Source organism: Mustelus asterias, chromosome 11, assembly GCF_964213995.1.
Source record: "Mustelus asterias chromosome 11, sMusAst1.hap1.1, whole genome shotgun sequence".
Lineage (NCBI taxonomy): Eukaryota > Metazoa > Chordata > Chondrichthyes > Carcharhiniformes > Triakidae > Mustelus > Mustelus asterias.
In genome coordinates, this window is record NC_135811.1 from 91024744 (window position 1) to 91036902 (window position 12159).

Here is a 12159-nt window from a genome sequence, read left to right on the forward strand (position 1 = left end):
CTACTCTTGTGATTAACCGAATCAGTTGTGTTTCATTTGTTTGCAGTATCTATTGAATGATCACTGTTTAAACTGCCATATTACTGCAGTAACTCAATCCTTCAGATCTATTCATGTGTTATGTACTGGAGTTGAAGAAGATTTAATTGGTTTATTAATGAAGTCGACAGAGTTTCACTGTTGATTATTCTTACTTTGTGAAAAATTTGTTTATTTCTAATTTCACAAAAACAAATTATTGCCAAAAATTGTGTGTTTAAGTCACTTGCTCTGTCATTATTAGTTGGTAGAAGTTGAAAGAAATGGGAAACTGACAGCTGGATGTCTTCCTGTATCCCTGTCACTGGTAATTGGAGTGTGGGAGGTTTACGATGGGAGGTATTACAGCTGAATCACATCCTGTGCTCACCTGATGTTCATACACTTCAACATTACTGATAGGGAGCCCTGACCATTTTCCCTTCACAAACGCCAGCGTAAGGCCAGTCATTGGATTGCATTTCCCAAATCCTGGCTGAGACTACCGGACTCAGTATTTTGACTTGATTTAAGAAAGATCCAGCCTGTTTTCAGTGGCAGGAAAAATCTTTAACATCCTTCAGCTGTCATTTCCAATGCAGTCCTCAAGTGTTCCTCCCTTTGCTGGAGCAGGAAATTGTGCTTGTTTCCTGGCAAAGAAAATGGCCTGGATTTTGTTGTCGTAGAGTTATAGGGCGGCACTTTATAGCCTCGCTTGTCACGAAACCGTAAAACCCTGCCTGAGGTCAACGGACCTTTCTATTGTCCACCCCTCGCCCGCTACGATTCTGGGCAGGGCAGTAAAATTCCAACCATGGGGTCATAAGGGGGACTTTTCCCATCCCACCCACCACAGGAATTGTAGCAGGCGGGGGACGGACCATGCAAAGGTCCATTGACTCAGGTAGGATTTTCCAGTTTTGGGGCGAGCGCGATCGAAAAATCCCACCCATAGCATCATACAGTGCAGAAAAGGTCCTTTGGCCCACCACATCTGCACCGACAATATCTACCACTACAGGCACGCTAATCCCATTTTCCTGCACTTGCCCCATATCCTTGGATATTATGATATTTCAAGTGCTCATCCAAATATTTTTTAAAGGTTGTAAGGTTTCCGGCCTCCACTACCTTCCCCAGGCAGTGCATGCCAGATTCTCACCACCCTCTGAGTGAAAATGTTTTTTTTATCAAATCCCTTCCTCATATCAATGACAGCAGAACTACCAACAATTACAATCATTATTCCAGCAAATTTAGAATTTCGATTTGAGAGATCAGGCTCCTTCTAAGTTTGTGTAGTAAAGGTTCCCTCAGACTGCAATATCCCTGTGATCATGGACTGACAGGGACTTCCATTTGAACACTTTTGGGCTCGCTGTGGAATCATAGAATCATTGAATTCCCCATAGTGCAGAAGGAGGCCATTCGGCCCATCAAGTCTGCACCAACCACAATCCCACCCATGCCCTATTCCCGTAACCCCACGTATTTACCTTGCTAATCCCTCTGACACTGAGGGGCAATGTAGCATGGCCAATCAAATTAACCCACACATCTTTGGAGTGTGTGAGGAAACCGGAGCACCCGGAGGAAACCCGGGCAGACATGGTGAGAATGTACAAACTGTACACAGACAGTGACCCGAGGCTGGAATTGAACCTGGTCCCTGGTGCTGTGAGGCAGAGTGCTAACCACTGTGCCGCCCCAAAATAATTTGAATAAGAAACCTTATTCAAATCCTAGTTGAATCAGGTGTAACCGCGTTTTTGAAAGATGTAATAACTTCCCAATTATTGTGAAACATTATTGTGAAACACACTTGCTGGTGATGAAAAGCTCATTCATATTTGTGAAATATTAAATTTTCCACGATTAAAATTTTTAGAAGCACTTATGGTCTGTTTAGTTTAGCTTCTATCTGAGAATATTGATCTTGCCAACCTGAAAAGTTAGCTTGAAATTGCCTTTAAGTCCTTTCAACTTCCTGCTTTTACCTTGCAAAAACAATACTCCATGCTCATTGGCTGCCTACCTGCTTGCTGGTGTCTCTGTTGCTTCAAATTAAAGCATTTCCTTGAATTAGAGCCAGACTAAAGCTGCTGCCAGGGGAGGTAAAACCAGTTTTGTACATCTGGCTGGCGAAAAGCAGCAGTGGGTGAAAGAGGGAAGAGAAAACTCGCACTCGGAGACAATAAGGAACATCGGCAACGACAGAGAAAACCTGGAAAGGAAATTTAAGGAATGAAGGTGCGAAGAGAATAAAATAATTGAGGTGAGCAATGCTACAAATAGAAGTGAAGGAATAACATTAAGTTTTGAATGTGGGGAAAGAGGGAAAACATAACTTTTGCAATTCGCAGGCTTTGAGAAAATTAATGTGCTAAAAAAACATTTACTGCATTAAAGTTAAAGTTTATTTCTTAATGGCACAAGTTGGCTTACATTGACACTGCAATGAAGTTACTGTCAAAATCCCCTAGTCGCCACACCCCAGCACCTGTTCGGGTACACTGAGGGAGAATTTAGTATGGCCAATGCACCTAACCAGCACGTCTTTCAGACTGTGGGAGGAAACCGGAGCACCCGGAGGAAACCCACACAGATATGGGGGGAACGTGCAGACTTCGCACAGACAGTGACCCAAGCCAGGAATCAAACCGGGGTCCCTGGCGCTGTGAGATAGCAGTGCTAACCACTGTGCCACCGTAATTGCCAAAGTTGACATTAGTGCCTTAATTTTGATTGATCTATATTACACGGTTTCCAAATATATTGTCCTCCTCTCTTCCTACAGAACCATAGGATCCTTACAGTGCAGAAGGAGGTCATTCGGCCCATCAGGTTTGCACCAATTCTCTGAAAGAGCATCTTACCCAGGTCCCCGCACCGCACCTCACTCCTCTGCCGGGGAGAACATGCAAACTCCATGCACACAGTCACCCAAGGCCAGAATCTAACCTTGGTGTCTGGCGCTATGAGGCTGCAATGTTAACCACTGTGCCACTGTGCCACCCCAATAGCAACTCCTTATGCTGGAATTTGTTTGCATTACACCAATTAAGTTCAACGTATCTCTCCTTCGTAAGTACATATTACTCACACTCAGACTCTTATTTCCTTTTATTCTATTTTTAAATCTTTACTTTGTTGAGCTTCCCATTCTTCACTATTACCATTCAGGCACAACAATTGTTCAAAGAATGGGTTTGTCTGTTTAGACCAATTTATCAGATCTTACACTGACAAATTAACACTGCCAGAACCATTTTCCAACCACATTGGTTTGCTACCCGACACAGACTGAATCATTTTATAACTGCCCACATACAAAGCTCAAAGTTGCCAATAATCATAGAATTATAGAATCCCTACAGTACAGAATGAGGTCATTCGGCCCATCAAGTCTATACCGCCCACAATCCCACCCCGGCCCTATTCCCGTAACACTGCACATTTACTCTGTTAATCCCCCTGACATTAGGGTCAGTTTAGCATGACCAATCAACCTAACCCGCACATCTTTGGACTGTGGGAGGAAACTGGAACTCCTGGAGGAAACCCACGCAGACACGGGGAGACAGTGCAAACTCCACACAGGCAGTGACCTGAGGTCGGAATTGACCCGGGTCCCTGATGCTGTGAGGCAGCAGTGCTAACCACTGTGCCGCCTGACAATAATTTTACTCCTGAAGTTCTTTTTAATAATGAAGGTTCATTATGATTTAAGTGGTGGTTTTAGTGCGATGGTATTGCTCAATAGCAAAGAAGTCACACCAACGCTTTAAGCTGGAGATGGAAAGCAGCTTAAATCCAGGAATGTGTTAAGTGAGGGAATTTGGTGCAGTGAGAGGGATGGGGTGCTGTCCGACCTTTTACAGAAATGGAGTAACCTGAATGGAAACCGGAGACATTGCAACATGACTGCTGAATCGCAGAGGCATTTATAATGTATGCAGATAGACGGCTCACCAACATCTTATCAAGGAAATTAGGGATGGGTGATAAATACTGTGCCAACCAACAACACCTACATCCCTTGAATGAATAAAGAAGGCTAGACACATGCAGTTGATGTTCCGCAGCCTATACAGACAGATTCATCCTCAATCTTTCCCTTACCTATAACATTCGGAAGTGACATCACAATTGCTGGAGTTTAGAAGAATGACGGGTGGGGAGGGGGGGATCTCATGCAAATCCATTAAAATTCAAGCAGGATTCCTCAGAGTAAATGCAAGGAGGATGTTCCCGATGGTGGGGGTGTCCAAAACCAGGGGTCATAGTCTGAGGATACAGGGTGGAATGTTCAGGACAGAGATGAGGAGAAATTTCTTCACCCAGAGAGTGGTCAGCCCATGGAATTCACTACCTAATAAATTAATCGAGGCCAAAACATTCAAGGTTTTCAAGAAACAGTTAGATATAGCGCTTGAGTTGAAGGGGATCAAAGGATAATGGGGGGAAAGTGGGATCAGGCTGTTGAGTTGGATGGTCAGCCATGGTCAAAATGAACGGTGAAGTAGGCTTAAAGGGCCAAATGGCCTCCTCCTGCTCCTATTTCCTGCCATGGAGAGTCTGATATGGATGTACTATTTTGGATTGGTTGATCCATGTTGAAAATGAGGGAGTTCCTTTCAGCTAAAGCCAAGCCTCACAATATCCTCCTTATTGTTCTGACCAGCAGGGTGTGTATATACAAATATATGATAGATGAGCACAAGAATTAGGAGCAGGAATCTGCCACTCAGCCCCTCTAATGGCTCTGCCATTTCATTAGAGCATGCCTGACCTGCTTGCAACTTCCGCTCCTCATTTCTGCCTACCCCTGATAAATGTTCACCCCCTTGCTGATCAAGAATCTATCTATCTCTGCCTTAAAAATATTCAATGAGTATTCCAATGACTCATGACCCTTTGAGAGAACAAAAAGTCTCCTCATCCCTGTATTAAATGGGCGACTCCTTACAGCTTATTCTCCAGCTGTTCACACCCCGGTACTCAGCCAAATCTCCATTCACTGCAGCGGGACCTGAGAATCCAAGCCAAGGGCAAGGTCGGAGAATACACCCCTTATTTTTAAACAGTCACGTCCTGCACTAGATTCTCCACCAAGAGGAGAGATCCTTTCCACAACCACCCTATCAAACTATGATAGGAATGTTTATGTTTCATTCAAGCCCCCTCTCAACTCTGCCAAACTCCAGCAGATACAAGCCGAGGCTATCCAACCTTCCCTCATAAAACAAGCCATCCATACCAATACCCTATATCTTTGAAACATACCGCGCCGTACTTTTGTATTCAATTCCCCTTGCAATAAATGAAATGCTCCATTAGCTTTCCTAATTACTTGTTTTATCTGCATACTGATCATTTGCAATTCATGCACTAGGACATCCAGGTCCCTCTGCATCTTGAAGCTCGGCAATCTCTCATCATTTGATAATAAGCTTATTTTTCATTATTCCGACCAAAGTGGAAAAACTTCACATTTGTTCACATTATACTCTATTTGCTGAATCTTTGCCCACACACTTAACTTTTCTATATCCCTCTGTAGTCTCATTATATCCGCTTCAAAACTTACTTTCCTACCTTTTGTTGTGTCATCAGCAAATTGAGTAACAATACCATCAGTCCCTTCCTATAAGTAATTTATATAAATTATATAATACTAAGGCCCCAGCACTGATCTCTGTGGCACACCAATCATTAGATCCCACCACGATATACCCATTTGTGGCCACCCTCTGTTTCCAATCCAAGACCAATGCTCATTTTGTTAACTCTTTTCTTTTTGGAACAGCCATAGAAACTTTTACCACCTGTCACTATATTTCCAGCCTTCTTTCTCTCAGACTCTAATATTTATCTCATTAATATTTTAGTCATTCTTTGGTGTTTTTTATATTCTATCCAATCTTCTGGCCTGCACCCATCTTTGTGCAATTATTGCTTTTTCATAGAATAATAGAATTCCTACAGTGCAGAAAGAGGCCATTTGGCCTGTCAAGCCTGCACCAACAGCAATCCCACTCAGGCCCTCTCCCTGTAACCCCACATAATTACCCTGCTAATTCCCCTAACCTACACACCTTGGGACACTAAGGGACAATTTAGCATGGCCAATCAACCTAACCTGTACACCTTTGGACTGTGAGAGGAAACTGGAGCATCTGGAGGAAACCCACGGGGGGAATGTACAAACTCCATACAGACAGTGACCCGAGGGCGGAATCGAACTCGGGTCCCTGGTGCTGTGAGGCTGCAGTGCTAACTACTGTGCCACCGTGCTGCTCTGTTTATATTGGTGGGTATTGCAGACTGTAGCAAGCCAAAAGCTTTGTGGGTCGTGCCAGGATGGCGGGCATTCACCCACATGCAGTTCTTGGATTTGTCGATCAGCAGCTGCATGTCAACAGGCTGGTAGCTCTTGCCATGGCAGTATCAAAATCACATGTGTGCTCCATCGAGAAACCTGCCATTCTGGCGAGCTCACATGCCCTTTCACCCTGCTCTCCCCTCCTCATGGAGAATGGGATAAAGTTCCCCTCCTCTACTGTAGAATGTCTCTGTTACCAACTCACCAAATCTGGAACTGTGCAAGGCTGTGCGATTCAGTCCATGTCGCATGCTAAACATATCAACAAAGTAGCATGGTGGCACAGTGATTAGCACTGCTGCCTCACAGCGCCAGGGACCTGGGTTCGATTCCCAGCTTGGGTACCTGTCTGTGCGGCGTTTGCACTTTCTCCCTGTTCTCTGGTTTCCTGCCACAGACCAAAAGGTGTATTGGCCATGCTAAATTCTCCCTCAGTGTACCCGATGAGGCGCCGGAGTGTGGTGACGAGGGGATTTTCACAGTAACTTCATTGCAGTGTTTATGTATGCCTACTTGTGACACTAATAAATAAAAATAGTTCTAAATGTGATGCCAGTCATGATGTTAAATTTTCAATCCTCACCTGTCCCATGATGTTATATTGATACTTTCAGAAACTCTGCCTGAATTGAGGAAATCAGAATCGTAGAACCACAACGTGAAGAAGCTGCAGAGATGGTCCATTTAAGCAAAGTTTGTGCTTGGCGAAGCAAGAGATTGCTGGTGTTGTCCCTCTTTTTCTGTTCAATAATATTCGTTGCCATAATCTTCAGAGCTCAGTTAAGATATGGTGTGGCCAGCAAATACCTTCAGTTTATTCAAAACGTAACCATGACACTGCAATGTGAAACAGAGAAAGACTCTGAAAGTGTGAAGCCTCCTGCAAAGGGAATTTGGTCAATGAACTCGATTGGACGACTTGGCAACCAGATGGGGGAGTATGCAACATTGTACGCATTAGCAAAATTGAATGGGCGCCAAGCGTCCATCTTGCCTGCCATGGCCAATTACCTGTCTCCAATCTTCAAAATTACCCTACCAACCCTCCGTGACAGTGTGAGAAATAGGATTCATTGGCAGGGTTATGGTCTCCATGACTGGATGGAGGATCAGTACCGCAGTATCCCAGGAGATTATGTTATGCTCTCAGGATATCCGTGTTCCTGGACCTTTTATCATCACATCCGAGAAGAAATTCTCCGTGAGTTCACCTTTCATGACTTCATCAAAGACCAGGCCAATGCATTCCTTAGACGCATTGGAGGGGAGCGAAAGAATGTTACATATGTCGGTGTGCATGTTCGAAGGGGAGATTACATACATGTCATGCCAGATGTGTGGAAAGGAGTCATAGCTGATAAGAAATATTTAGACACTGCAATGGCTTACTTCCGAAATAAATACAAAAATGTTGTCTTTGCAGTGACGAGTAACGGGATGGATTGGAGTAAACAGAACATCAACAATTCCAAAGGAGACGTTTTCTTTTCAGATGATCCAAAGCAATCCAGTCCGGCTAATGACATTGCTATCCTTGCTCATTGTAACCACACTATAATGACAGTAGGGACATTTGGTTATTGGGCTGGTTACCTGGCAGGTGGGGAGACAATTTACCTCGCAAACTTCACTCTGCCAGAATCACCATTTCTAAAGTTATTTAAGTACGAAGCGGCTTTCTTACCTCAGTGGATTGGAATTCCTGCTGACCTCTCACCTCTTCTGCCCAAACAAACTTCAAATTAGCTCATTGGCTACATGTCCTACAGTCTTCAAAGCTCAGTTTGTGTTAAATTAATTTTCCAATCTTGAAAGTACTCTGGAGAGTAATGTATGCTAATTTGTGAAATGGAAGTGTCCAAAATGTCCACTGGAAGTTATGATTGAGGAAACCCTGTTGTAGCACCCCTACCACTTGACTAGAAGCTCTGGGTAGAAGTCTAATGTCAGGACTTGTTGGCCCATGGAAAGAGCGTTCAACACAGTTCAACGGGCTGATAATCAGGTAGGGAATCCTCCACCACTTTCCCCACAATTCCCCAAAATGTGTAAAAACAGTTTGGGGGGATCTTTCCCGTCCCACCCACCATGGGAATCGTAGCAGGTTGGGGGGCAGAGGGGGGGATCATGCAATGGTCCATTGACCTCGGGTGGAATTTTCCGCTTTTGGGACGAGAGCAGTCGGAAAATCCTGCTCTATGGGTGTAAAGATACGTGTGAGAGAGAGAGGCTGGAAGTTATATTGATTTTTAAAGTATTAGTTTTGTCAAAATCACTGCCAGACCCCCCTCAAACCCAAGCACGAAACCTTCCTCTTTCCAAATAATTTTTAAATGCTGTTGAATAGCACCCGATTAGCACTGCCAGTTATATTGGGCCAATGGAAACTGACTAATGTTCCCACTGGCAGCAGCACTTCGTATATTTATTGGAGAATCACAGTCATTATTCTATTTCTGTTATGTGTAAGAATGTGAGTCTGCCAAACGTAATTTTCTCACCATCATTATCAACAAGACAATGGCCGGAATTCTCTGACCGTGTCCGCAGCTGGGGGTGGCACAGTGGTTGCCACTGCTGCCTCACAGTGCCAGAAACCCAGGTTCAATTCCAGCCTTGGGTGACTGTCTGTGTGGAGTTTGCACATTCTCCTCGTGTCTGCGTGGGTTTCCTCCAGGTGCTCCGGTTTCCTCCCACAGTCCGAAGATGTGCGGGTTAGGTGCATTGGCCGTGCTAAATTGCCCCTTAGTGTCAGGGTAAATATGTGGGGTTGCAAGGATAGGGCCTGGGTGGGATTGTTGTCGGTGTAATCTCGATGGGCCAAATGGCGTCCTTCTGCACTATAGGGATTCTATGATTCTCTGATTCTCCAGTCCCGCTGCTATGAATGATAGATTTGGCTAAGCGCCCAATTCTCCACACTCAATGGCAGAGTGTACGACATCGGATAATCCAGAATAGTACAGCATGTTTTCCATGCCCTTTGATAGAGAAAGAACATTTGTGATCACAATATCTATTAATACGGAAACAAAATACTGCGGATGCTGGAAATCTGACATTCAAACAGAAAATGTCACTGAACCTGTTACGTTTTCAGTTTTTATAATGTTTATTAACATTTATGATTTTTAAAATCTGTTTACGGGATACTGGCATTGTTGGCTGGGCCAGCATTTATTGCTCATCCCCAGTTGCCCTTGGAGGCCATTTGAGAGTCAACCACATTGCTGTGCCTCTGGAGTCACATGTAGGCCAGACCAGGTAAGGATGGCAGATTTCCTTCCCTAAAGGACATTGGTGAACCAGATGGGCTTTTATTACAATTGACAATGGTTTCATCAATAAACTTTTAATTCCAAATTTATGGAATTCAAAGTTCACCGTCTGCCATGGTGGGATTTAAACCTGGGTCCCCAGATCTTGTCCTGGATCTCTGAATTTCTGGACTAATGATAATACCACTGCGCCACCACCTGCCTGATTGTATCCTGAAGTATCCAAATCTCACAACCTTGCAACAATTCACTTCATCTTTGTCATCTGGGCGGGAAACAGGAAGAGCAGATTATTAAGCTGAATGGAATGCTTGCCTTCAGAACTGCTAATGCATCACTGACCTGAAATTAAAAATAAACTAGAATACAATGGGTTTAAAGTCATGCTACAGATGCACTAAGCCCTTGTTAGATCATACTTGGAGCACTGTGTTGAGTTCTGGACACCTCATCTTTTAAGGATTTGGAGGGAGTGCAGAGTAGATTTACCAGTCTTCTATCTGGACTAATTGGGGGCACAATGGCACAGTGGTTAGCGCTGCTGCCTCATAGCACCAGGGACCCGGGTTCGGTTCCCAGCTAGGGTCGCTATCTGTGTGGAGTTTGCACATCCTTCCCGTGACTGCGTGGCTTTCCTCTGGGTGCTCAGCAGTCCTCCCACGAGTCTGAAAGGCGTGCTGGTGAGGTGCATTGGCCATGCTAAATTCTCCCTTGGTGTACCCGTACAGAGTGTGGTGGCTAGGGGATTTTCACAGTAACTTCATTGCAGTGTTACATAAGCTTATTTGTGGAACTAATAAATAAATTAAAAATAAAACTCCCAAGGGGAGATTGAAGAAACGGGGGCATTGTATAACCTAGAATTGAGTAAGGGGCGGTTTGAATTAAGTTTTCAGGATAACGTGGGTAACTGGGTTGAGAGAGAAACTATTTGTGCTTGATGAATCTAGGGCCAGGGGGACATAACCTTAATGTTAGAACCAGATATTTCAGGGGTGAAGTTAAGAAAAACTCTATATGTAAAGGGTGGTAAGGGTTTGGAACTTTCTTATGCAAACGGTAGTTGTTGCTGGGTTTACTTTCATTTTAAATCAGAGTTTGATGGGTTTCTGTTAAGCAAATGAATATGGAGCAAAGTCAGGTTGACGGAACTAATTTACAAACCGGGTCTCATCGGATAGTTCACTGAACAATTTCTCCCGTTCCAGCTATGGAACTAAATAGGAATAACATTTGGGCTGTTTCTATAATGGGCAGGTGATTCCTCCCCGCCTCCGCACAGGTCGAGTAAAGCTCCGATCACACAAACAACTGAAGAGAAAACTTGAGACATTGAACCACAGTTGTTTCTAGGTAATGACAACATTTTTGTTTTAATTATCGTTGGCAAAAATCGCTCATGGTTGGACATCCCCACCTGCACATGAAGTTTGTTCTTCCATTAACCGCAGTCTTAATGTTCAATAGTGCCCGGCACAATTGCTGATTGCTTAATAATGCTGAACTGTTTATTTTCTGTTTCGATAAATGAGCAGAGGTGTTATTTCAAAATGTTCCATGAAAATTATTGAATGAACCAGTTGTAATGACCCAGGCTGGAATATGAAATTCAGACCTACGTGCAATTTAATTCATGAACTATCACTAACGTTTTAAATTACTGGCACATGTTCTGTGGAAATAATTTGCTATGAATAAATACATTTCTGATTGAATATTAATGGATACTAATAATGTTTAATTAAGTCTACAACTATTCCTGTCGGGGTGCATGACTCTGTCACAGTTCCAGGTTGACTTGAGAAGAACTCCCCGCTGAATTCAGGAGGGTATTTTCACAGCGATTACGAATAGTGACAGGCTGGAGTTTAACAGGAACATTGTGAAGGTTCTTTGGTGAAAATGGCAACTTGGGAATCCAATTCCCACATGTCAAAATAATTATCCTCCTCCAATTCTCTTACCAGCAGCCAATATAAGGGTGGTAAATATAAGTCATCTCAACATTAGAGGTTAGGGACCAAAATCTCCCAAGCACCACCCCCCCCCCCCCTCCCCCCGCCCCACCGGTTCAATGGCGGGTTTGAGGAGAATTGGGCGGGAGTTTTACACCGGCATGAGTTTCCCTACAGGCTCTTCCACTGATGCCCACCATGGCGAATTGAGAAATCTGCTGGGGGCCAGCGTGAAATCATTTGCATTCCCCTAATTGGATGCCAATAAAGACCCAAATACCCACGCCTGATTCCCCGTGACACCAGTGGGAAAACACGCGCAAAACACATTTGGAACAACGTGGCGTGCAGATGCCAGGAGCTGCCTTCCGGGTTCAGGATGGAAGCCAACGGCAACCCCGGTATTCCACAGCAGTGGGTGAAGGGGTGCATCTACAGATGGGCCTTACAGATTTGGTGTCCTGGACGGGGTCCATTTTCCATCTTCAGAATATGCCTGGAGATCTGTCTTCTGTTTCAGGAG

At 44.1% G+C, this 12159-nt stretch overlaps 1 protein-coding gene across 1 annotated transcript; it reads left to right on the plus strand.

Annotated features, from left to right (window-relative positions):
• Positions 1–2108: 2108 nt before the first annotated feature.
• On the plus strand, positions 2109–11394 carry LOC144500666 (galactoside alpha-(1,2)-fucosyltransferase 2-like). The gene is made up of 2 exons (XM_078223964.1): positions 2109–2293; positions 7018–11394. The coding sequence occupies exon 2, from the start codon at positions 7079–7081 to the stop codon at positions 8147–8149; it is 1071 nt and encodes a 356-aa protein (XP_078080090.1). The 5' UTR covers positions 2109–2293; positions 7018–7078; the 3' UTR covers positions 8150–11394.
• Positions 11395–12159: the final 765 nt, after the last annotated feature.

What these genes read in the sequence shown, in the direction of transcription:
- LOC144500666 (XM_078223964.1), top strand. Translation starts at nt 7,079, where the DNA reads ATGGTCCATTTAAGCAAAGTTTGTGCTTGGCGAAGCAAGAGATTGCTG.